The 27,640-nt window shown below is 44.4% G+C and overlaps 1 protein-coding gene across 1 annotated transcript in view; it reads right to left on the bottom strand.

Annotated features, from left to right (window-relative positions):
- Positions 1-27,640, bottom strand: part of MYO3A (myosin IIIA) — a 1,336,625-nt gene that overhangs the window by 613,151 nt on the left and 695,834 nt on the right. The window contains exon 22 of the mRNA XM_085630108.1: positions 4,688-4,817. Within this exon, the coding sequence (XP_085486234.1) occupies positions 4,688-4,817 (130 nt within the window). The remainder of the gene's footprint in view (positions 1-4,687; positions 4,818-27,640) is intronic.

Here is a 27,640-nt window from a genome sequence, read left to right as displayed (position 1 = left end):
TGCTGCCAACCAAGTCACCTCCTCCAAACCACCCAAGTTGCACAGAACCACAAAATGATCCAGCTGGTACACGGCAGAACTCTGCACAGCTAAAAATAAGTGTAAGCGACAAGAAAGAAGATGACGAAGGACAACGCCGATGAACTGCCTATGAAGCAACCCTCAGCAAATACTAGTGCCTGCTCAAAACAGCAGAAAAGGAGGCCCTCACATGCCACATCTAAACCAGTGCCAAACAAATAAGGATCTCTTCACCATCCTCAGAGAACTCTCGTGCCCCTCAGCAACAGAAAACATGATCCCTCCATCACAAGAACTCTGCGACTCCTTTGAGGACCACTTCCACAACAAGATAGCAACCATCTACACAAACTTCATACCCCAACCCTCTGACATCCTCAGCAACTTATTGACCACAACCACCAACCATTCGCTCACCACTTGTGAACACTCACGGGCACCCACTGACCCCAGCCCCCTTTGGCTCTTCTACCTCAGAAGCATTGAGATAAGCCACCAGCTCACAAAAATCCTCAATGCATCCATAATTACATCAATCTTCCCCGATGCATGAAACATGGGGCGGTCAGGCCACTCCTCAAGAAACTGACAGCAGACCTCAGAGTTCTCCAGAACTACCATCCCATCTCCCTCCTCCTGTTCCCAGTCAAAGTCCTGGAGCAGGCTGTCAACCTTCAGCTCACCCATCATCTGGAGAAAAGCAAGCTACTGGACCCATCCCAATCAGGCTTTAGAACAAACCACAGCAAGAGACAGCCCTCATTGCAGCAACAGACGACATCTGAGCCCTACTCAACAGAGGAGAAACAGCTACCTTCATCCTCCTAGACCTCTCTGCAACCTTCAACACGTCTTCCACTACAACTCCTCCAGCAACTTCGCCAGATCGGAATCACAGATGGTGGGCTCAGGTGGATGGGGTTGTTCCTCACAGGAGGTACCCAATGAGTCCAGCTCCCCCTTCACCTTGCATCCTTAACACACCATCTGTGGAGTACCCCAAGGCTCATCCCTCAGCCCCACCCTCTTCAACATCTACATGACACCTCTCGCAGACATCGTCAGATCACACATCAACATAATCTTCTATGACAATGACACCCAACTTGTCCTCTCTCTCTCAGCGAACCCCACCCAGACAAAGACCAACTGCAGGAAGAATATAGAGACATAGATGAGAGACAACTGCCTCAAACTGAACACAGACAAGATGGAAGTGCTGATCTTCGGCAGACACACCGCCCTCTGAACAACTCCTGATGTCTGACAGAGATTGGACCGAACCCCACAACGAAAGACCACACTCACCTCCTCAGCATTGTACTGGGCGCAAACTCTCCATGAAACGTCAAGTCAAGCCGTCCCATTGGCATGTTTCCACATGCTTTGTATAATCTTTAGGTGGCTCCCTGTCAGCACCAGGAAAGCGGGTATGCTGGCCCTCTTCACCAACAGACTCGACTAGGGCAGCACACTCTATGCTGACACAACCTCCAAACTCATGCAAAGACTCCAGACAATCCAGAATCCAGAGTGATCCTCAATCTGTCCAAGAGAACACACATCACACAGCACCTGAAGGACCTCCACTGACTCCCCATTTAGAAGAGATGCCAGTTCAAGCTCCTGACCAACAACTACAAAGCCCTCCTCAACCTAGTATCACACTACATGAACCACCACCTGACCTTCCACCAACCATCCAGAAACCTATGAATCTCTGAACTCACACAGATGCCACAAATACGCCGCAGCCACATCGGAGGATGCTCCTCCTCTGACCTAAACGCCAAAGCCTCCCACTCTACCTCCGCACTTCTCCCTCCCTCAACCACTTTAGGAAGGGACTCAAGACCTGTCTCTTCAACTGAGACCTTCAGCATATCACCTGGGAGCCCCTGGGGTGATAAGTCAAGATATGCAAATGCTATTTGATATGACTATTTGATGTGAGTTTCCCCATGGAGTAGTTATTAAAATAAATGTGTAAACACACGTTTGTCACTAACATCCTTCAATTTATTTGTCTAGCAATCGATTCCCAGAAACAAGCATAGACGAATAGGGGCCCTTTATATGTTTTACAGTTTTGTGTTGCCTTTCCAACTTTCTGTACCTCTTCTGTTCACCTGTTCTTTTTCTGCCCCCTTTTCTGAATTTGGCTTCTTTATTTTCCCATGTATTTTCTCTTATGCAGTCAAATTTCTCTGGTTACTCTTTCACATTTTTCCTTTCTTGTTCCTCTATTTGAGTTTGCTGAAACGTCTGCTTTTCCCCCTATTGAGTTATTCCTTTTTTTGCTTTCTCTGTCCCCCCTCCCAGATATTTCCTTCCCCAAATATAATTTCTCCTCTTGTGCAGACTTAGACTGCTCTTTTACCCAGAAGCATGCCTTATAACACGTGTGAGATGATTAGTATTTTGCGCTGGAGCACATTTAGATCAAATTCCACCTCCAACATTCAATTAAGTTTTGTTAAATATTGTTGTCTTGCTGCAGGCTATTTCTAATGTTTACTGTACTCGCACCTAAGCTAATTATGTGTCCCACAATGTTACGACTGTACTTAGTAACACACATTCCAAGGCGTGCTGCTAAAAAGTTCTACAAATTACTTTCTCACAGACTTCCACAAAGACCATGATTGCGGGCTAGAAATCATCATAATCTGAGTTACTCTTTCTCATCACATTATTAATAAACTGAATGAGTAATTCAGTGAAAGGCACCCACTTTGTTGTCAAAGCTAAAATAAAAATCTTTCCTAAAATTCAAGACTCCTCAGAAAACCCATTGTCTCGCCACTCGATGAATATGCATGCCTCCCAATCTACCTCCTCCACAACCACCAAAGTTCAACCTAGGATTGAAGCCAGTAAAGCCAACCCAGAAAGGAGTGTGTTGGAACACAATGTTGCTCTTTCATTTGTAGGGGTGCATTATAATCATGGGTAGTCTGTACCTACATATAATTCTTTATTTAATTTACTTAGGCCATTAGAACGTGCACTGCAATAAAGTGAAAAGTGATGTGTTAGGAACATTTTCAATGTAAACGTGAAGAAGTTAATATTGCAACTAAGTGTGATTAGTCGAACACATTAACGTGCAGAATTCGTACATGTTGCTGACAAGTATTCACACAATTGATGTGCTTATGTAATGTGTTAATTTAGATGTGCTCAGTAATAATGTTCATTTTATGTGTGTAACTTCGTGAGACCTTCTGCTATTTCTTATGTAGACCAATTTCTGTAGGCCTGAATTGTATTTTTCCCCTGGAACCTCTCACATTAGACTTACTAGTGAATTTCATGTGCATGCTGGATTTGTTATTTCTCAAGTCTCTGTTGCAGGTGGAGAATTAATCTTTGTTACCTAGAATAATGTCTTTGTTTAGGAGCTAGGCTAAGGGAGGAGAGGATACATTGAACAACGATACTGCTAATAAAGAACTGTTGTATTTTCTCATCGGAGTTAGCCTGGGAATCAAGGTCATCTCGCCAAGGCCTGGGAGCATCATTGCCGTGTGGAAAGTTACCCCAAGGAGGTGACTTGCCTGGATGGTGTGATGTTGCAATGCATTTTGGGTTACTCGTGCAACGTGAAGTATCCAAGTTAGGGACAGAGTCCGGTGACTTCTGCCTTGCCTTGAGAGAGAGAGAGAGCATCTTGGAACGAGCTCTGTAGCCTCATGCTACTTTACCCATCTAAACATGAAGAGACTTCTTAGAAAGACTCCACACGCTGACACCTTTATGGATCTTGCCTTGAGAAATGTTAAGTAGGGATGGCATGCTAGTGGTAGAGTAGGGACAGATTAATGCTTTACACCTATAAACCGCCAATGAAGGGGAATCTCAACCCTGGTGTGATTATTTTCTGTATCCAGATTCTCAAACTGATAATTCTGTGCATGTTGCGCTGCCTTAACTTCACCCGTAGGTTTGGCTTTGTATTAGTTCCCATATATTTTTACACCCTCATTCTGAGGTGCTTGTATGTCCAATTGTTCTTGGCCTTGTAATAAACAAACTAAACCTAATCAGGAGTCTGTGATTCTCTGGAGTCATAGTCCATCGGAACTGTAATGATTGTTTGGCTAATGATTTTCCTTCCCTCCTCACTTTCATGCTGACAAAAAGAGACATCAGACTGGGGTTCCAGAGTAGATCTAGAATGTGGAACCCGGCTCCTTCAAGTGTAAGGAGTGAAACAAGTGATTGAGGACCATTGTAAAGAAATCTATCGGCATGTTGATGCTAGGAAAATTTGTCTGTAATATGGAAATTATGCAGCAAATAGTTAAATATGTGGCAGGTATGGTGAATCCATAATAAATGCAGCAGCCATATAATAACATAATTCCTGTGGCCCAGGCGTTGGTCAAACATTGCATCAATGAAGCGACTTCTATTTAAGGTCCTTATGACTGCCCTATGTGATCCTTATGGAATTAAGGTTATTTGTAAAGTAAAAGGCAAACAAACGAAGTTAGTCACAATTTAAAACAATCTCAACAGCTTTTCCTTCAGCTTTTGCATCAATATTGGAAATGACTTTTCAATTAGTAATAAATACAAGATTTTATCAGTAAATAAGTTTAATATGGCTAAAGAAAACCATTTCTATTGGCAGAACGAACAGTTATAAGAATATTGTTACCTGTTTTAGTGAGGGGATTTGTTACCAATTGCCGAACAAGGTGATTTTCTGAGGAGCGCAAGAGCAACACAATGTCTGCTGGGAGCGTATCTCTGTTTTTTGCTAAGAAACCACTTGCATTATAAAGAACCTGAAAGAATTTATAGTTTTAGAATTATTCCAGTCAAAAGACTTATTTTCACAGATAGAATTCTCTAAAATATGCTCCCAGACATCAAAATAAGCAAAGGTAAATTTTATGTTCAATTTGCAGTGCAGATACATACAGCCAAAATTCGTTGTTTCTTGACATTTCAGCCTCTCAATGTAAAAATTATGTTTACGATGTTATAAAGTACAGTGATAAAGCTTCGTCATCAAATATGAATTGCTCATAATCCATAGCTTCCAAGGTTTGATAATGCTTGTGTGTGACATTTTCATAGTTTCAATGTACTTATGAATTGAATTCAACGACCAAATGTGTGACACTTTCTTGTGAGTAAAATCAAGCAATGAAGTCCATGAAAACAGATGAATTCCAGACGTTACATCCATATGAGCAACGAGAAACTGTAGGAAGATCTTGAAATTGCTGCAACGCACCTGAAATGGAAGGGCACTCATTTCTCTCTTTCATGTACTTCATTTATTTTATAGCGCTTCTCATACCAGCATAAGGTGTCAGAGCACTTTACATCATACACACATTACACAGAGACAACACATCGTACGTGTGTAAATCAGTCTGCAGGAAATGTTACATAAGACAAGTTGTAAGAGTAACATGTCATTCATACTAGTAGGCAGTATATTTTAAGAATATTTGATCCGGAGAAGCGCAAACCCAGGATTTAAAATGTGCCACAGTGGTTGGTTTTACTAAAAAAATGTATTCTACCCAAACGAACCCTTTTAGCAACATTAGAATAATGAAAGACGGGGGTGTGGGAATAACGTTCAAACCTATGCCACGCCAGCTCCTTGATTGCAGTTCATATGTAAATGTGTTATTAGGATTGTAACTTATGAACTGCAAGTAAAAAAAGGATCTCTAGGACAAAAGCAGCAAACCACTGAGCTAGCCACACAATATGCGGCTTAGTGATCTGCCTGGCACACGTTCTTTGCAGCAGGCACATTAACGCCCTGCGCTACTTCATGATGGATGAAAGCTGCCACTAGACAAACGCTGATCTAGCTCCAGCAGAAACATCACTGACAAGAGTTATCTGGACATGTTACTTGTTGCCCAAACACTCCTGAACACACACGAATTTTGGCAGAAGGGGTGGTCCCACATCATTGTAGTTAGAAGGGCCGACTGTCAAGCAGTCCGGCTGCTAACAGAGACAGAAATGGGCTGCTGCGCCTTTATTTGTTGTATCTGTGCAAAGCAAAGAGATGGGAGAACATGAGCCAAGCTTCTCACTAAAGGATGGAGCCAGTTAAACAAAAGTAAGCGGGCCCAGCACCACAGCCGCTTACAATACACAGAACACACAGGCCTCTGCACTGCATGAAGTAAAGTAAAAGCAAACTGAAACCCCCTCAGGAGAGGGAAACCTGGCATACACAACATGGAGGCCCCCGCACCACAACGGCTGAAACAAACACAACTATTTTGATATTAAAGGAAAACCGATTCCTACCTTGGAAGTCGATCCTACATAAAACTATTGTGATAAGAAGGCCCCCTGCACTTGTAGTCGAGGGAAGCCTGAGGCAACCTAGCTTCCAAGAAAGCCCATTGTCTCTCAACTGTGTGCTGCAGTGACCGGCTGCCTTGGGCTGCCCTGAAGAGTCCATGTGTCAAGGTCAGGGAGGACAGACAAACTCTGGAGGGCAGCAGCAATTTCCTGGGGCTCAGGTCCATCAGCAGGAAATTTAAATTAAAAGCACATCCTGCTGCCGCAGCCTGTGCCAAATCTGGACCCTGCAGCATTAGAGTGAGACAGATTTTATCTACGTGTACTGAACTGAGAGGTGCCAGCGACCGCACTCCAGTATAGGGCACAAAATCAATATTGAAAGAACAGTCAGTGTCCATTGTGATCTTCAGCAGATACTGCTGCCCGCGGCAGCCAGAAGGTTTCCTTGGCACTAACGGAAGTGGGTGGGGCGGTGGCAGCTGCTGATAAACAGCAACACAGGGAAGGCGCCACCCCCAGATTCACTTGGCTGGCTCTGTACTCACTGCCATGAGCAGGATAAAACTGCAGGCCACGTGAATGGTACCACTTCTGAGGCAGCCACGGCGGTCAGTTGAACCCTAACTAAAATGCGTTAGTCGAATGCCTCATGAGTGGTACTTGGCAGGACCAATCTGGTTTCTGTGCAGGCTATAGCATGAACTCAGCTCTTCTGGAACCTTCTGAGACGGTCAGAGAGGCTTTGGATGGTGGTCTATCCGCTATGGTGGTGTTGCTGGACCTATCAGCAGCATTCAACACAGTAGCAGATTCTACCTTGTTTACTAGTTTGTTTACTAGACTATGCCATTTTGACTTTCAGGGCACTGCACTGTCGTAGATTTTATCTTTTTTAGAAGATCAAACTTGCCCCCGTCTTCCTTCGCCCTTTCTCTTCTTCGCCTAAACCTTTGATTTTTGGGGTGCCACAGGCCTCTGCTCTCAGTCCGATGCTATTCAATGTTTACTTGGCACCTTTGGCCACCTACATTGAGACCTGGAGAGTGAAGATTGTTTCCTGTGCATATGATACACAACTATTTTCATTTAAAGAACATTCTGGAGCTGCCTTTTCAATTTCAAAGAGTGTTTAAAGGGCATTGCCAAATGGATGGTCATCAATGCTCTGAATACAGACAAAATGGAGGTGCTTTTCTTCAGTCATATGACACCTCCTCCAGCTAGTCTTTGGTGGCCTACTGAATTGAATCTGCCACCAATATCGGCACTTCAGCTAGAAACATAGGGATCATATTTGAATCTGACCTCTACTTCACCACCCAAATTCGGCAGATCTCATCGTCTTGCTTTCTGAAGTTAAGATCCGTCAGGAAGCTACTGCACCTTCTGCCGGTAGAGACACGAAAGATCGTAGTCCATGCGCTTGTGACATCACGCTTGGATTACACAAATAGCTTATATTTGAGACTTCCGGCATTCCTGACCCACAGATTCCAAATAAAACAGAATTTGGTGGCCAGGTTGATTTGATGGGTACCCTTTTGTCACTGTATCTCCCCCATCTGAAGCAGCTTCATTGGCTCCGGTGTTGAGTTTAAAGCCCTGACATTTAGAGCCATTTGGGGTAAAGGGGCAAGCTATCTGAGAAACAGGATAGTCAGTACCAGCAGGTGAGAGCCCTGAGATCTAATCAGCTATGACTTCTGCATATCCCGAGGTTTGCCAAGGTGGGAGGTCTTTCTCATTACTGACGGCTAAGCTTTGAAACACCTTGCCTATCCATCTTCGTATGGCTGAATCTGAACACTGATTCAGGAAGGATTTAAAAACCTTACGCTTTGATCAAGTGTAGATATGAGTGGGGATCATGGAAGCTGTGCGCTGTACAAATGTCTTTGATTGATTGACTGATAGTCAGGAAATTACATCAGGAAAGGTGAGGTGGGAGAGCGGCAAGAATGGTATAGGTCTGTCACATCTCTTCAAATGGAAGCAGACATGTTTTAGTCTATTTGTTAAACACTAAGTATGCAAGTTAGAAATGGTCTATTTGATTAGCTGACTTTCAGTTCAATATCATACACAACATTGAATATCTTTTAATTGGAGTGAAAGACTTTCGCTCAGTGTATTATGGGTCAACTATTGCAAACCTAGTGTTGTTTTAGATCTATTTCCAAGACACCATAATTAGCATTATTGTATATCTACTCTATATTGTTCAACAATTTTCATCTATGATATTGTTTTAGATTCAGACAGTGAGCTTAAATTAGACATTTGGAACTAGAAATGGAATAAGGGGCTCATTTAGACTTTAGTGAAGAGTTAGCACTTTTGGCCCCATCCACACAACCTATTTAGGTGTGAGAACTGCTGGTTTTCCATCAGTAGAGCCACATCCGTCTGTGCTGGTGAAAACCCTTGACCTAGAAGCCCTGTACACCACTGGGCCACCTGGTCATCGGGACAGTCATCTCACTGTATTGGGGTGGGTAACCTTTATTAGATTTTCCTGTCCAAGAATGCCATATGAAATATTGGGGAAAGGATGTGGCATAATGGCCAGAGCTGCTGACTTTGGAACTGGGGATGCAGGTTTGAGTCTCAGCGTTGGCTCAACATCCTGTGATTCTGGGCAAATCATTTTAATTTCCCTGTGCCTACATAGAATGAATTTGTCCTTGTGTAATGCAAGTTGTGCTCTTGTAAAGCGCTCCAATACCTTAAGTCGATTTGCTCTATAGAAAACTGCAAAAAAATAAATATTATTGGTCCAGTAAGGGAAATTGCTTAATGCTCCCCATGGGCACGGAGAAAACTCCCTACATATTTGGCCCATATTTTTTTATTTTCAGCAACAAGCTTTGATGAGTGGGCAAAGCAAACATTGAACACACTTGGCAAAGTTCACAAACTTTACTGCAACTGCCACACTGGTGGTTACACTGAAGGCTTTACACATCCCTGTGAGGCAAGCTGGGATCTTTAAACTGGGAAAGTAGTGGGGCTATGCTAGGATGGAGGTGGCTAGACTGACAAGTTGTCTACCAGGCTCAATATCCGCCCATAAATCATTTATATCCTCAGTATTTGAATTTAATTTGAATTTGAATTTAAAAACATTTCTATAGCGCACTTTTACCAAGCGGTTTCTTGGCGCTGTTGGATTGCGAGAAGCAAGCAGGAGCAAAGGGGAATTTAAGCATTGTAAGCACGAGAAAAAAGAAAAGTTTTAAGACCCTTCCGGAACTCAATGTAGGAAGATGACATACGGAGTTCCGGGGGGAGGGAGTTCCAAAATGCGGGAGCAAGCACTGCGAATTTCGTACCGCCAGTCTTTTTTTTGCTGAAGCGGGGAATGGTTAACAAAGCCTGATGAGTAGACCTAAGCTCTCGTCCAGGTGTGTAGGGGGTGATGGCAGAACAGATAAATTCCGGGGCAGTGCCTGTTTTGGCCTGGAAAGTAGTGCAGCCAAGCTTGAACAGAGCACGCTCTTTCACCGGCAGCCAATGCAAGGCCTGCAGTAGGGGAGTAGCTCTATGGTATTTGGGCAGGCCGTGGATCAGGCGGGCAGCCTGATTCTGCACTAGCTGCAAACGGCGAGTGGCGTAGGCTGGAGCGCCATTATAGATGATGTTCCCATAATCGAGGCGCGAAAGCACCATGGCCATCACTATAATTTTTAGGGCGGGTAAAGAAAAAAAACGAGAAATCTTCCTAATGATTCGAAGGGAAAAAAAACAGGAGGAAACAACTAAATTGACCTGAGAGTGAACAGAAAGTGAGGGATCCAGGAGGATGCCAAGGGTCTTGACCTTAGGAACTGGGAGCGGGGGAACACCAAGTGAGGTTGGCCAATGGGAGGGGGACCAGGGACTGCAACCACCTCTGGTCAGGACTAATTCCGTCTTGTCCGGGTTGAGTTTGAGGTGGTTGCAGTTCATCCAGTCCTGGATGAACAGCATGACGGATTGGACATTTGAAGCAGAGGAAGTGGAGTGGGAAAGGTCAAAAATTAGCTGGAGGTCATCGGCGTAATTGAACACCGTGACCTCGAGCTGCTGTAACATAAAAATGAGGGGGTAAATGTATAAATTAAACAAAAGAGGGGAGAGGGAGGAGCCTTGGGGAACTCCACATGCCACCTTACGAGAGGCAGCGGTGAAGCCAGCAAGATGGACTGCCTGAGCCCTGTCACTCAGGAAGGACTTAAGCCAGGTGAGGGCCAGGCCCTCTATACCCGCCGCCTTGACACGGGTGAGGAGGATGGAGTGGTCCACCGTGTCAAATGCGGCGGATAGGTCTAAAAGAATGAGGGCCTGGGGGACGTTGGTATCAATGCCCTCACGTAGGCTGTCCATCACTGAGATCACTACCTTCTCCGTCGAGTGGAGGGGGCGAAAGCCCGCCTGCCGGGGGGAGAGGCAGTGGTTGGCTTCCACATAGGTGCTCAGGGTGCTGGTTACATGGGTCTCCAAAACCTTGGCCAGGTAGGGTAACAGGGAAATGGGACGGTAATTGGAAGGGGATGAAGGGTCGGCACCGGGTTTTTTTAGAATGGGAATGACTGCCGCAAATTTATGGGCAGTGGGGACCACTCCGGATTTGAGTGAGTCATTTAAAAGTGTAAGGGAAGGGGTAGGGCAGTGTAGGAAGACTTCTCGCAAGATACGAGCAGGGGCAAAGTCTAGGGGGGAGCCTGACTTTACCTTTTGGAGCAAGGGAGGAAGTGTAACTGTGGTCAGAGGGGGGAAGGAAGTGAGTTTGGAAGTGATAGCAGGGGGGGAGGGATTAGTGAAGGTGAGGGAAGGGGGGGAAATATTAGCCTTGATCGTTGCGACCTTATCAACGAAGAAGTCGTTGAGGGAGTCGCAAAACGGTTGAGAAGGGGGGATCGAGGCCGTGGCTCTATTAGACGAGGCAAGCTCATGTACTGTGGCAAAAATCTCTTTAGATTGAGATTCAGCTGCTAGTATCCTGTTAGAGTAGAACAGGGTCTTGGCGTCAAGTATGCTTTGTTTGTATACTTTGAGCACAGAGAGGTAGATGATTTTTTTGGCGGGACTATATTCTCTTCTCCATGCGCGCTCTGCTCTGCGTGCGGCTAATTTCTTCTCCTTGAGATCGGGGGTAAACCAGCGATTGGCAGCATGGGCACGCTTCACCGTGACCCGTCTCAGGGGAGCAAAATCATCGCCTGCCCGGGTCAGCCAGCCATCGATGATAGTCAGCTGGTCCGGGGCGGCGAGACCCGAGAGGTCAGGGCAGGAATTGGCCAGGGATGAGCAGAACGAAGGCATGTCTGCCTTACCCCATTTTCTAGCCCAGATGTTCTTTGGGAGAAGAGGTATAGGCACTGGGGCTAACGCGAGGGAGAAGGAGATTGAAAAATGGTCCGACCAAGAACAGGGGGAGATGACAGGAGAAGTGGTGGGGATATTTAGGGTCCAAACCTGGTCGAGCGAGTGGCCATGAACATGGGTGGGGCTGTGAACGAGGGGACAAAAGTTAAGACTAGTCATGAGGCTGGTGAATTCTTTGGAAAGGGGGGTTTCGGCGGGATCGTTGGGCCAAAAATTGAAGTCACCCAACACCAACACTGAGGAGTTGTTAATAACCAGTGTGGCGAGGATGTCCTGAAGGCAGGAAACAAAATTGGAAGTTGTGTGCGGGGGTCGATAGATAAGAACAGCAGTAAGGGGGGTAGAGTAAGAGCTAGCACGAATTATTAGGCAGTCTACCTCGGGGATAGGAGGGGAGGGGAGTATTTGAAAGGGGGAGTCAGTATGTGTTATCAGGGCTACTCCGCCACCTCTCCTACCCTCCGGGCGATCCGCACGAATGATGGAATAAGAGGGGGGGAGTGCGGCTAAGACGTTGGGGAGGGAGTCTGCCTTAAGCCAGGTCTCTGTTAAGAACAAGAGGTCCGGGTTGTGGCTGTCAAGAAAATCGTGTAGCTCATGCTGATGGCTAACGACAGATCTGGTATTGAGGAGTATGGCAGTGGTATTATAGGACGGCGTGTGGGGAACAGGCAAAATGGAATGAATAGGCGCAGCGGCCCGAGGCCGAGAAAGACAACTTTGAATAACGGCGGGGGGTGCAGCGGGGGGGCTCGTAAGAAGATTTAAATGTTGTACTGAGTTAGACACAATAGGACTAATGGTGCCAGGGATCCAGTGAGAAAGAAGCTCGGAGGAAGTGTATGACAGCGGGAGGGCACAAGGGAGAGCCCCCAGCCCCGGCCTGCCGCGGACGGGCGCAGACGGGCAGGACTCTGGCTTGACTCCGGCGAGCCTACGGCGCGCCCGCTGCGCTCGTCCGCTGCGCTGACACATGGGGAACGTTTAAATAGAGGAGCAGCGTGGGGGGAGTGGCGTGGGTGGGGTCGGGCGAGCCAGCCCGATCCAAGATGGCGGCCACTACCGCTAGGCGCCTGAGGAGGAATCAGCTGCCAGCCAGCCTCGCTGGGCCCCAGAAAAAGCAGGGTGGGGGTTAAGAGGTACCTGTTAATTTTCAGTACATGTTAGACAACAAAAACAAGCAATTTAAAAACGAGTGCGTGTCGCCGCTTTCGATCGGCGTGACAACGCGCTAAAAAACACTTAGAAGCTCAATCACAGCCCTCAGCTCCCACGAGCAAGCCCACTGCCACCGGACTGCTCGCAATCGCTGGGGAAACTGAGAAGCACTCCTAAATAGAGGAGCAGCGTGGGGGGAGTGGCGTGGGTGGGGTCGGGCGAGCCAGCCCGATCCAAGATGGCGGCCACTACCGCTAGGCGCCTGAGGAGGAATCAGCTGCCAGCCAGCCTCGCTGGGCCCCAGAAAAAGCAGGGTGGGGGTTAAGAGGTACCTGTTAATTTTCAGTACATGTTAGACAACAAAAACAAGCAATTTAAAAACGAGTGCGTGTCGCCGCTTTCGATCGGCGTGACAACGTTCAGGTCCACCTCAACGCAACTTTCATTATTAATAGAGGTACCTGAAAATTTCTACATTCGGAAACAATGAGCCTGTCGCAATCTGAGCAATCATGGAATTACAATGGAGCAAATACAGATAAATACAAGAAACAATTCTTGGGTGTTCCGTGGTCACTGCAGTTGGGCATACGATTTAGAAATCTGGTATTAAAACCAATAAGTCTTGACAAAAGGGGCAAGACAAACTTTAATCAAGCAAACACACTTGAATCACATTTCCATTGGTATGAATACAAATTGGAAAAACTTTAAAAAGCATAACATTGTTTAGAAAAGGTCTTCACTGAGTGTTGAGAGAGCTTGTACTAAGGATAAAGAATCTTTTTTTAACTTGAAAAGAATTATGGAACTCTAAGAAACATCTGTTTTACCCACCTAAGTAATTCTCAGTACATAAACAGGGGTAGATTTCCAAGATGCAACCAATGCTCATGTTGGATCTGATTTGGTAAATGCTTAGTTTTTGTGAAAGGCATGGATGCTATCGATATGAGATGATATGCGCAAAGCCTAGAATAAAAGCACTACCTTTTCCCCATTTAATGTGGGTACTTCTGGAGGTAAAATGTGCCCTGGTAAAGGTCCAAGGCACAGCCCATAAACTATGTTACATTGGAGTGGTGAGGTACCTTGAACACACATTATTCTACTGCATGCGTTACTTTCCACATTTTTTTAAACAATGTATACACTCACCTTTGAATTAATGCATAAATATGAATGTCTCTAATATAATAATTATCAATCTGAAAAATCTTAGTCTATGAATAAGTTTATAAATCTTGAGGCAAGCGAGATACAAATAAAAGAGATGTAAATTTAATATTGAAAGTAAAAAATTATAAAATGTTAAACTAGAAATCTCATTGAGTTATGTGACAAGTTGCTTTCACATTATGAAGGCAGGCCCACATTAAAATCACAAGAAAAGGTATTATCGGATGTTTTTTATGTTATACCGTGATTCCTCATGATTCGCATGCAATAATACCACATTTGGAATTAAGGGTCTGATTTGCCCGGTGTTTTGCATGAGGAGTCCTCACCTGCGGTAACATCACCTGTACTAAAAAAATCTTCATGTGCACAAGGTCTGTATTGAAAGTCTACCTTTATGCTTGCCCTCCCACATCCACAGATTCAACTATACTTTTTTGACTGGTTTTGCTACCATGTTGACTACGATTACGTATTTTATGAAAGCCTCTATCTTATAGGATCATGAATCAAATGCACCTTGTATTCAGTACATTAGTGTATATTACATTCCTCTGGGTAGTGAGAAGCTCTGATTGAGGAGGAAGGAATCCTACTCATTGCAATCAACTGAAGCAAAATGCAGAGATATATAGTTCTAGTTAGACACTTGCAAGGGCGATATAGTATGCTCTCCCTGCCAAACTGAATGTCCATCCACCTCATTTGAGGCGGTCGGACCTTCTGTATTTTGACAGCGGTGTCTACTCCTTCTCCACAGCTGACATACACCTCCAACTGCCCAACATAGTAAGGGCCATCAGGATATTAGCCAATTGTCCGTCCACCATATTTAGAGTGGGTGGACAAATGGGTAATTTTCATTGTCTGACACCTTCTGGTAAAATTTGGTGATAAGGGACAGTGAAAATTGTAAAATGACCCCCCACTTAACCTCAGCGCCCCACAACCATCTCACCTCTAGTTCTAGTCTCATCAAATCCTATTTTACCTTTGATACTGTGGGCCACCATACTTTCCTGGTAATACTGACCATCCTAGGAATCAGGTATATGGCACTATAATTAAACATCTCTCAGACTGGTGAATCTCTGCATTTTGATGCTTCCCACATGCCTGCAAGAAGGTGGCCCCTAAGATCAATGCCAGACCTATTCATCCTGCATACCACATTATTCTGAGATGTCATTTTCTGTTTGGCTATTCCTATCACCTTAAACCGCCAACAAACAAATAATTTTCTTTATTCCCTCTTTCACATCCTAAACTCAAACAAAAGCCAACTATACTCTGTATTTGGCTGACAGCTATCAAACACTAAGTGGATATTCACCCCACGATGCTCAACTAATCAAAGATTGAGATCATGTAAATTTCTTGTATCCTTTTCCTCTGGCAGGCTATTCCTTCCATCCCTTTCCAACCTGATTGGCTAACCACCACCATCTCTACGAAGAACCTTGGAACTACATTGAAATCATTAATAAGGTTAGAGTTGTGGGAGTGAAACCCCATAACCCAATAATCCGATCTGTACCCCAACAATTGTGGTATCCCAAAATTTCAAAATGTCACCATTTACCTCAGAAGATTCCACTTTTGGGTTGATCTAGCGTAAATGAACATCTGACCAACATCAGTTGAGCAAAACAAGACAAACAGTCATAACGATGACTCAATAACAGTTCTAGATCAGGGAAAAATTAAAGAGTTTTATTACAAAAATCTCAAAATGAAGTACAGAATAAATTATTTCTAGTATAAATTAAGTACTGTGGGTATTGATGCTGTTCTTCAACTGGCGGTTGTATAAAAGAGAAAGAATGGATGAATTAATGTGAAAACGATCTTCAGCTTTCAGAGCATTTAGGGGCACATGCATCATTTGAAATTGCGTTCGCAAAGGGGCAGTTTCGCAGAATCTGCTCCTTTGAGAGAGCATTTTTCGCATTTGAGATGTGCATTTTTCTAAGTTTCAGGTTACACACACACATGCCCTTGGGCCATGTGTGTGCGCAACATGGGTGCACATCACAATTTCATGGGTGCAACAGGGTGTCCTTTTGACACCCTTGCACCCTTGAAATTGCATGCGCAATTTGTGAGTACCTATTCGTACTCGCAAATTGCACATGCAACTTCCCATTCATTCCTATGGGCCTGTAGGCCCATAGAATTGAAGGGGAAGCCATTTCTTAAGTGCGACTCGCAATTTGAGAGTCGCAATTAGGGAATGATTAGGAATCGCTATTTTTATAGCGATTCCTACATGCGTAGGCTTTGCGAGTCCTTAATTGCGATTCCTTAATAATCACAATTAAGGACTCGCAAAAGCCTACCTTGATGCATGTGCCCCTTAATGTTAAGTAGTGCCTGAGTTATCAGAAGAAAAACGGTATGATTGCCGGACTTTGACGTATTGTTTTTCCAGTTGAATTGAGAAACAATTTGATTATAATCACCCATAGTGAACACCTCGGTGTTGCCACGACCGAAAAATTACTAAAATTGCATTACTAAAGGCCAGGTATGGAGGATCAGGGTAAGGTGTACATTGACAGATGCAAGGAATGCCTCCTTTCTTATTATCATAGCAGAATATCTAAGGAATATGTCAATTTTAAACCATTGGTTAGAGGGGTCTGGCAAAGTTGGCTATTGACTTTGCTGAGCTGTATAATGTATTGCCTCATGATTCTAGATCTCTTAGTGTTCTGATGTACTATTTTTCGAAATGGTTGTCCTACTTTTGTAGAAGCTCCTGCTACTGATAAAGTTATCGAATTCCTAAAATATATTTTTTCAAAGGCAGGTGTACCATGTGGTATGTGTTTCTTAAGGAAAATATTCAAACTGTCATTATATCAAGGTTGAATGCCGACAATTATCTAAGAGAGAAAGTTTGGATCTACCTTTGTATTGCAGTTTCATCTTTTTATCTATTGTGAGGTACAGAGGCTAGTTCTAGGTTGGCATCTCTTTGGGTGCCATATGCGAGTATGATTTCTGGTCATGAAGCTTTAGTATTTGATAAGGTGAATAAACTCACACAAAGCAATCCTTTGATCAGGTCAGGAAGGGCAAAGTGAAGGACTAACTAGTGGAAGATTGGGTGCCTATTAAAAAAAACATTTAAAGTACTTAAAGGGAATTTCACCTTTCTTTGGTAATAAAATGTACTAACAGTGCTTTACTAATCAAAGAGCATAGGTGGTGGAGTAAGAATGCTTTTGTCAATCTAAAGCAAAATAAAAAAGGATTTAATCTGGGAGGGAAAGCATGAAACGGTTAATGATATATTGTCTAATCTTCATTCCTTTTGTAATTTTGTGTTGTGCCTTCCGACGTTTTATCTGATGCTAATTAGCAATCTGCTAATCTGGGCTCCGGTGATGCTTCTCCACATGTTGATCACAGGGTCAGGTCACCTTCCTTGAACAATGCTGATGAAGCGAATACTGGTCATGATGAAAATACAAAGCACTTATGATCCGGATGTTGTGAGTAATCCTCAATGCAGGAAAAAGGGTGATAACGTTGCCTGGTAAATTGCACAATTGTGACATGTACCTAAACTTTTCTTAGTGTATTTTCTATCACAATTCTTGATATGTTTAAATAATGTGTTTTGTATTTCCTTGGTATTTATACATATATATTTTTTATGTTGTTCTGGGAAGGAAGATGTAATATCTGCTGTTTACATGCTCATCATATTATCTTTTATTCCCATAGTGGAATGTGCACAAGATTTTATCAAACCTACAAAATGCGCAGAGAATGAAGGGAACTAGATTAGTGCTTAGAAACTTTAAGAGTGCAGTATGAAACCCTGTACTCAAAAAAATAACTATTTTATCATTACATTTGTTCATTACCAATTGGTCTATAATGGCATAGCTTTTAGAGTCTTAGGAAAGTGGGTTATTAGTGGTATGGCCCGCACAAGTAATAGGTCCACCCTTGTTGGTACTGGGAACCAAGCACCCCATTGTAGCACTTAACTCTCACAGGGTAGATGGGGCAGAGCAGTCCAAGGACTACTCAAGGGAGACAGTGTGGGCTCGTAATCACCATTCACTGGCACGCAATAATAACACAGTCAATAAACGTTATTTGACCCTCAGGCCATAAAAGTACACACAAGAAAAAAGCATTTCATTCAATACTGCAGCAAATACTAAAAGCGCAGCAGAGAGTAATAAATATCAATAACACATATTATAAAAAAATTAAATGAAAGGAAGACACTTCAGGATTAAGATAAATTATACTGTTATACATCATCCGACCTGATTAAAACCCCATTTTAAACACAGAGGCAATTCTACATGAAGATGCACATGAGGGAGGGGGATTATACTGATAACTATCTATTATTTACTCTCATTAGCAAGATTGACATTTCCCACAGCCACACATATTCATATTCTCCAATGTTTGCAAATATGCAAAAGCCTCCCTGTGAGATGTGTTAATAAAGAAAAGGAAGATAAGGGGCAAAAACGTTTCCTGGAATGGGTGTACAAGGTGCAAAATACAATAAAGCGCATTATGTCTTCTTGTGCAAAATAATTGCAAGGGCACCTCTGCAATAAAGATCCCCAGGCTACATTTTTAGGAAAGGCAACTCGAAAATGCAGTATGTTAAAACGTAGTCTAGTTAAATAAAACCTCACATTTCCCTTTTGGAACCAGGAAAGCTGGGGCTCACACCCAAACATCCAATTAGTTAAGATATAATTAAAACTAGCCAGGAGCTTGTCAAATTCCACCTGGTAGAGACTATTTTGTCTGCTCCTAAAAGCCTCCTTCACAGTGAGTATGGCCTTTGGGTCCATACTCGCTGGGTTACTAAATAGGTCTGGGAGTCTCATGGATGTTCCTTCTTAATATATTTAAGCCAGGGGATGTCCAGCGCATGATCAAGGGAAAGACAATCCTCCAAAACGTCTCTTGACAATTGTGCTTACCAATTTCCCCATAGTAAGAGTGGTTCCAGTTTAGTTTTATCCCCCAAGGGGGCTAGCCCAAATTCTGAAAAACCAAAGGGCAGCGATGGATTGTGAGACCGCCAACGTTCTACTCAGAAATTTGTTTTCAACCTGCTTTATTATTCCTTGGCCTTTAAAGCCCAACACCCAACACTCCTGCTCCATAACTCACCACAGAAATAAATGTACTCATATAGCCGAAACTACCTGACACTAAGTCTTTTATTTTTATTTTTGGAGACATATGCGAGTGACTCGCATGTGAACGAAAGCAACTAAATGCAAAGCTTAAAATTGATAGAGCACAAACATTGTAATCATATTGTTTGAGCTCTTTTGAATTAGTAATAAAAACATTAGGATTATGCCGAGAATGTGGCGCTTATGCCGATCTAGCGGAATCAGCTCAATTTGAACTTCATGTAATTTTGCATGATTAGTTTAACAAACTACCATGCCCATAATGCTTCATTGTTGGCTATGTGGAGTTTTGGTATAAATAGTTGAAACACACAAGGGACTTATGTAACTACCGTGACCAAGAACTGTTCAAGTTCGAAACGCGTAGGTGGAGAGCAAGTTATTAAACTCGTCTTAAATATCCAGGAAGAGTGCAGCGTTTTGATTTTCAAAAACTTGGTTTCTGATACAAATTGCGAGGTTTGTCCTTACTTTGCCGCCGGCACCAGCTATACAGTGCTCCTCCAGCAATGACGGCTTGTTTGATTCACATTGAAACTCGGGGGAGGGGCCAGCACCAAAACGGACCGCCACGGTTAAAAACCATCTGCCTTTGTGCCGTGATTTGTTTACTGGAGTTGAAAAAACGAACTATTCGGAAAATAGTCTTTGCCAGCTAAACAAAGGCATTGGCTAAAAGAAATAAAGGAAAGAGAAATATCTACCACACGGACCGTGAATCACAGCAGGAAGTAAATTTCAGAAGGCAACTGGTCGAGCACCGGCGTGAGGCGTCGGAGGACACCATTACGTCCGGGAGTCTCCCAGGTAAGCAAAATGCCTGTCCCTCTGAAAATTCTGTTGTGATCGTGTTGTAGCGAGTGTATCTTGCCACAAGTAATTACTTAAGTTCACTGAGCAAGTTCAGACAAAAATTGTCAATATACACTATCCTGGATTGAGTTTATGATTAAGAACTACGGTTTGGGTGTTACTATACACCCCTGACTCTCCGCAAATAGTAACACAAGTTGTTCAACTTAGAGTCTAGAAAAAAGACATAGACTCCCAATAAACCAATTACATTCAAGTATAATCAATCACTGATTCAAGATAAAATCATGGAACGAAGAGCAGCTAAACGAATGGAGAAAGCTGAAAGCATGTTCACTAAGGCTGTGCCCACTGCTTCAACATCCACTGCCAAAACAACATTGCCAAATACAGCAACAATGACCTTGAAGCAATTATTTGTGCAAATGGAAAAACTGCTTCGAAAGGAAATCTCACGTAGTTGGGAGATAATAACATTGGAAAAATACGTTGAATATGGACGAGTACCCTGAGGTTTACGTATCTTCACCCTTCCTAATCACCCTGACACGAGCCCTTAAATGCTTGACGAATGGGGGAAAAATAACATGGAATGTTCCCGCACAATGATGCTGATCATTATCAAGTATGCCAAAAAGAATGTTGATGAATTGCATATCAAAATAGATGAAATAGAACAACAAATCAAATCATTAGGGCAAGATGAAGAAAGTATAAATAAACTACGGATGTTAATGGATAAAAATCTAGATAAACTTTTGAGTGAAGTCCAAGAAAGAAAACAACGGAAATTCAGGAGAGATGAATCTGATTATGAAAATGGGACAATCTTTACTTTTGCCAAGAGATTCGAGATCTTGAAACAACAAGTAGATAGCAAACAACCAAATGTACAAGAATCTCCATATACCACGCCAAGTGAGACAGAATCAGATTTAAGCGAAGGTGAACATCAATCAGCCCTGACAAGAAAGTTTTCTTTTTTTGAAGAAATGAAATTACTTTACCAGGACCAACAAAATCCAAAAACAAGAGGAAGGGGACGAGGCAGAGGATGTACAAGGGGATGAGGAAGGGGCCAATTTGGAAACCAAGCCCACGGCGAAAAACAAGAAGAAGTAGAAAAACAAAGATATAATTTACGAAATCGAACAGTGATAAGAAAATAAAGGATGCAATGAATATTGAAATGGAACCCAACTTGATAATTAACTTGTCCCATTATAATCTGTCCCAAGCAGAGCGGACTTTACTTAACAAAGGACTAACATTCTGTCCTGAACGACATCAAGATGCAGTTGAAACTAGGATCGACATGTACAAGTACATTCGCAAATTAAAACTTAAAAAATTCTTTGCCAAGTTGCCTCCTAAACAAAGACAGGGCGTAATAGGGGCAGAACCTATTTCACCTTTAGTAGAAGAGGAATATACCATTGCTGAAATAACTGCTCTAAGAACTGCGTATGAACTTGCTCATGAAATTGCTGAGACAAATATAAGAGACACACAAGTATTAGAAGAAATGGGCATACAAACAGACAATCATCCACGTACTAACTTTAAGAACAAATCAAAATTTTGTACACCACTGCATCCGGGAAACCGAATTGACAAGTTCCAGGACCTAGTTGTGGCAGAACTAGAAGTCTTGGAAAATACAATAAATTGTAAAAGAGAAAATTTGTCACTACAGGAGCGTCAAGCTCTGCAAGCATTGAAGACCAACAATGCGATAGAAATTAAACCTGCTGACAAGGGTGGCAATATTGTCATCCTTGACAAACAAGCGTACATTGAGGAAGCACATCGTCAACTTGGAGATGAAACTAACTACACGCTGTTAAACTCTAATCCCATTCCAACAATGACTAGAGACATACACAATCGAATAAGCAATTGGTATGAGAACGGACTGCTGAGTTTAGATGAAAAAAACTTTTTAACAGTAATAAATCCAGTGACACCAACAATGTATTTCTTACCTAAAGTTCACAAAACTCTACACAAACCCCCAGGTTGCCCCATAATTTCCAGCTGTGGCTCCCTCTATGAAAATATAGCTGACTATGTTGATCATTTTTTAGCACCAATTGTTCCAACTTTAAGCTCCTATATCGAAGACACTGGTGACTTTTTGAGAATCTTGATGGAAACAGAATGGCAATCTGATTATCTATTAGCAATGATTGATGTTATTTCATTATATACATCAATTAATCACGCTATAGGATTGGCAGCCACAGCATACTTCCTCAAACAAAGACCAATTGGGGAACTACATCACACCAACATGCTGATGGAAATGATTCAACTTTGTTTAATGAATAATGTGTTTCTGTATAAATAAACAAATGTATTCTCAGAAGTGCGGTACTGCCATGGGAGTTTCTTTCTCTACAAGCTATGCTAATCTCACCATGGGCTGGTGGGAGAAGCACATAGCTTGGAGAGAGGAAAACGACCCATACACCACAGATGTGGTATTGTGGCTGCGCTTCATTGATGACCTCTTCCTATTATGGAAGGGGTCAAAAGAAAAACTGGTGGAGTACATCACAATACTCAATCGGAATGATGTAGGTCTAACATTCACCTTCAACATACAATCAAGAGAGATTGAATTTTTGGACACTAAAATATACATCACATCCAATAAAATACATTCAACAGTCTATCGTAAAAAAACATCAACGAACAGTGTCCTCCATGGAACAAGCTTTCACCCGCGATCTCTGAAACAAAGTATCCTGTATGGAGAATTCCTACGGATGAAAAGGAACTGCTCTGTGCCGGAAGAAATGGAGAAAAAGTTCCTTGATACAAAAAAAAGATTCACATTACGCGGATACAAACATGGTGATATATTGCGTGGAGAGAATAAAGCTAGACAAAAAACGAGAGCTCAGAGCGCTGCATGAGGGAGGCTATTGCGGACTATCTTGTCGCTAATGCGGGGTCGGCTCCTAGTGCGGTCATTCTTTGGGAGGCCTTGAAGCCCACCCTCCGTGGGGTCGACATTGCCTGGTGTGCGGCGGCCTGTAGAAAGCGCCGGGAGGCATTGGTCCGGGCGGAGGCGGAGGTGGAGGGACTTGAGCGTCGGAGTCGGGGGATGGGGGCTGGCCCGGTGGTGCGACAGCTGCTGCTAGCGCGGCAGTCTTACGCCTCCCTATTGATGGATGAGGCCCGCCAGGTGTGGTTAGCGACGCGTAGTCGAATTATCAGTGGGGCGATAAGTCAAGCAAGATGCTGCATCGGCTCTGCCAGGGCGCATATGCTCCACAGGTCCTGCCGGGGTTGCTAGACGAGGAGGGGGTGTCAATAATAGACCCATTGACAATCGCGGAGAGCTTCGCCACCTACAACGCGGCCCTATATGCCCCTAAGGCATGCCTCGACGAGGCTACGGTGGTCGGGTTCCTTGAGGACCTCCTGCCCAGGGCGGTGTCGGACGAGGCGCGTCGGCAGCTGGATCTCCCACTCTCAGAGGAGGAATTGGGTTAAGCGCTGGGGGAACTTAACTCCGGGAAAGCGCCGGGTCCTAATGGGTTCCCCAGCGAGTTTCTTCGTCGCTATAATCTACAATTGGCATCGTACTATCGAGCTGTGGTGGAAGAGGCCAGGGAGACCGGTCGACTCCCACGGGACTGGCGTCATGCAGAGGTAGTGGTGTTCCAAAATCCTGGTCGGCCTCCGGAGCGTCACGAGTCTTATCGCCCCATCTCGCTTCTGAACGTTGAGGCCAAGGTCCTGGCCAAGGCCCTGGCTAATCGCCTCCTGCCCTATATCTCGACCGTGGTTCATCCGGACCAGGCGGGATTCATGCCTCACAGGGCTACGCAGCATAACATACGGAGGGCGCATGTGGCTTTGGCGGCAGTTTGGGGGACGGGGGTGCCGGCGGCGCTGTTGCTAGCAGACATGGATAGGGCGTTTTATTCCTTAAGCTGGACCTACTTGTTTGCCCTACTTCGTCGGCTCAATCTTGGCCCTCGTTTCCTGTCCTATGTGACGCTCCTATACACTGATCTGATGGCGTCGGTCCGCGTGGTGGGGGCGCTCTCCCCCAGCTTCCCTATTGGTCGTGGCACTAGACAGGGGTGCCCCCTGTCGCCCTATTTATTCGCCGTCACCATGGAGCCTTTGGCGGCGTGGGTACGTATAGATGCGCAGAGGCAGGGATTTGAATGGGCCCCTGGATTATCTGACAGGATAGCCCTATATGCCGATGACGTCTTATTCTTCCTGACGGCGTTGGACAGGTCGGGGCCACGTATACTGGAGATAATGCGGATCTTTGGGGAAACGTCCGGGCTGTACATGAACCCCCGTAAGTCTACCTTGTGGGTTCTGGGTGACCGGGGGGGGTTGGGAGAGTGGGCGTCCGCGCTGCAAATAGCGGAAAGTGGATTTAAGTATCTGGGTGTCTTTCTATCAGAGGCACCGGAGACGTCGTGGGCACGGAATGTGGCGCCGGTCTGGGCGCGCGTTCGAGAGGATATTACGACTTGGTCCCGCATGCCGCTGACAATCTACGGTAGATCGGAGATCTTTAAGATGGTGGCACTTCCTCGGCTATTGTACCAACTTCAGAACCACCCATATACGATCGCGCCCAGCTGGTTCCGTACAGTGAATTCGGTGCTCGGCCAGTTTCTGTGGGGACAGGGGGCGGTGCGTGTGGCGTTGCGTAAGTGCTTTCTATTGTGGTGGGCTGGCGACCTCCCACATGCTCTCGTATTATCAGGCATCACACCTACTGGTCCTTAATGAGTGGTGGTATGGCGACCGAGGGGACCTGGCATACGCTCTTGAGCGACACTTGATGGGGTGGCATTCTCTCCATACGATCCTTTATTCGCCGGCGCTGCGGGGCTCGCTGCCGCCGGTTTCCAGAGTAGTCTTTCAGATCTGGCGGCAGTCCTTAAAAAGAATAGGGTGGTGGAACACGTTAACGGGGGAAACGCCGCTATGGCATAATGGGCGGCCACCGGAGTTGGCGGTGCTACAGGGGTTCGGCGGCTGGGACGACATTGGTATCTCTACTTTGGGTGACGTGACGAGGAATGTATCCCTTAAATCGTTTTGGGACTTGCAGGAGGAATTTGATATGCCCCGGACACAGTTCTTTCGATTCCTCCAGCTTCGCCATGCACTTGCTCCTAGCCTGGAGTGCCTGACAGACATTCCCGAATTTAGTCCGGTGGAGGCGAAAGTCTTCACGGGCGATCTCGCAACCAAAAAGATCTCGCGGATATATCAGACTTTGGTCATCCATAGTGCGCCCTCCCTGGATATGTTACGGACGGCGTGGGAAGACGATGTAGGCTCGTTGGAGTAAGAGGATTGGTGGGAGGGCCTAGCCGCCCCGCGGGACGCAGCCATTGCGATGCGCCTCCGTCTGGTCCAGTTCAAATATCTACACCAGGTATATTTCACTCGGGTGCGCCTGTATAGAGCGGGCTTGATCGCCTCACCGGTGTGCCTCAGGTGTGGTGGGGCGGAGGGTTCCTTCCTGCATACGGTTTGGCACTGTTCGTCGTTGGATTGATTCTGGAGGGTTTTTTTTTCCTGTATGTCTGAGGTCCTGGGGTGGCAGCTCCAGCGTACGCCGCAGCTAGCATTGCTTCACGTCATGGATGGCATTGGGGGTAATATCTATAAACGGCACCTCATGTTGCTTGGTCTTACCTTGGCGAAGCGAGACATTGCCAGGCAGTGGAAGGATGAGCGGGCCCCCTCGGTGGCCGCCTGGAAAAATGGTCTGGACTTCTGTATGGGCCTGGAACAACCTATTTTTGTGGCTCGGGGCTGCCCACGCAAGCATTACAAGATTTGGAAGCGGTGCTCGGATTATCGGGGCCTGTGACTGGAGCCCCCTGCTGTGACTGATGATATCCCAGTGGGAGTGGGGTAGGACTAGAGTGATGGGGGCTGTTCTTTGAGGAGTCAGGCGACATAGGGGTGCGGGGCGGCCTGGGTGAGTCGGGCCTCTACCAGGGTGGATAGGCCGTGGTCCTTACTCCCTTTCTGTGGTTACCGGGCGCGGGTGGGTGAGCGATTTTCAGTGAGCGAAGCACAACTGTGGGGGGACGTAGGAGGGGGGGGGTGGAGATCCGAGACTAAACTATAGATCAAAGAATGTAATTGCTTGGTTTGTTTTCGGTGTTCTGTTTTTCTTTCCCAACAAACATAAAATGAAAATTGTCCTTTGCGTTGTATCTCCATGTAACTCTGTGCGGTAGTGGCTTCTGGGGTTACAGAGCCCTGCCTCTTATGTGCAAATGACAAATAAAATCTGTTGTTAAAAAAAAAAAAAAACGAGACCTCAAACCCTCACTGTAAAAACTAAAAATGAGCATGTAACAACAACTGATGAAACACCACGGCTAATCTTGACATATTCCAAGGAAAGCTTTCAAATTCGAAAAATCCTAATGAAGTACTGGAATGTTATAAAGAAAGATCCAGACATTGGACCCACAATAGGGAACCAACCACTGATTTCATATAGGAAGGCACCATCACTTCATGACACATTGGTAAACAGTCATTTTGAAAATAAAAGAACTAAAACATGGCTTGAAAAACGACAACAGGGTTTTACTAAATGCATGACATGCAAAGCATGCAAAATAGGAAAAAATCTAACAACCATTAAAGACTCGCAAGGTCGAACATTTGAAATTCAGAATATAATCACATGTGAAACGCAATTTGTAATCTATCTGATTGAGTGTTTCTGTGGCAAACGATATATAGGCTCAACCATCTGCCCATTGAAAAAGCGTATATTAGAACACATACGTGCAATTCAGAATGGAGACACAACCTATGCCATGACAAAACACCTACAGAGCCACATTGGAAAAACTTGGAGAGACATCAGATATTCAGGCATAGCCTGCATCGTGGAACATGAAAGAGGAGGAAATAGAATTCAAAAACTCAGACGGTTGGAGTCTAAATTAATAATCCGCTTTAAAACACGGACCCCTGGGGGGCTGAATGGAGATGAGGAGCTTTATGTACACCTGTAAAAACATCGAGCTCAATTGTGAACACATGCTAATTATAACACTCACTAGATATGGCTTCATTGCTATATATTTGAATCAGTTTTATTGAAAATATGAATGTATGAATTGATCACTCAGATTATTGGTATTGAGAGAAAGAAATGTTTTCCATTCGTTGTCGGATTTGCTGTTTGTCATCGCGTCACAACCCGGCATATAGAGGTATATATGGCACTTAGCCAAAACTACCTGACACTAAGTCTTTTATTTTTGGAGACATATGCAAGTGACTCGCATGTGAACGAAAGCGACTAAACGCAAAGCTTAAAATTGATAGAGCGCAAACATTGTAATCATATTGTTTGGGCTCTTTTGAATTAGTAATAAAAACATTAGGATTATGACGAGAATGTGGCGCTTATGCCGATCTAGCGGAATAAGCTCAATTTGAACTTCATGTAATTTTGCATGATTAGTTTAACAAACTACCATGCCCATAATGCTTCATTGTTGGCTATGTGGAGTTTTGGTATAAATAGTTGAAACAAACAAGGGACTTATGTAACTACCGTGACCAAGAACTGTTCAAGT

The sequence above is a fragment of the Triturus cristatus genome, chromosome 10, assembly GCF_964204655.1.
Source record: "Triturus cristatus chromosome 10, aTriCri1.1, whole genome shotgun sequence".
Lineage (NCBI taxonomy): Eukaryota > Metazoa > Chordata > Amphibia > Caudata > Salamandridae > Triturus > Triturus cristatus.
This window is presented reverse-complemented; position numbering and strand designations above follow the sequence as displayed.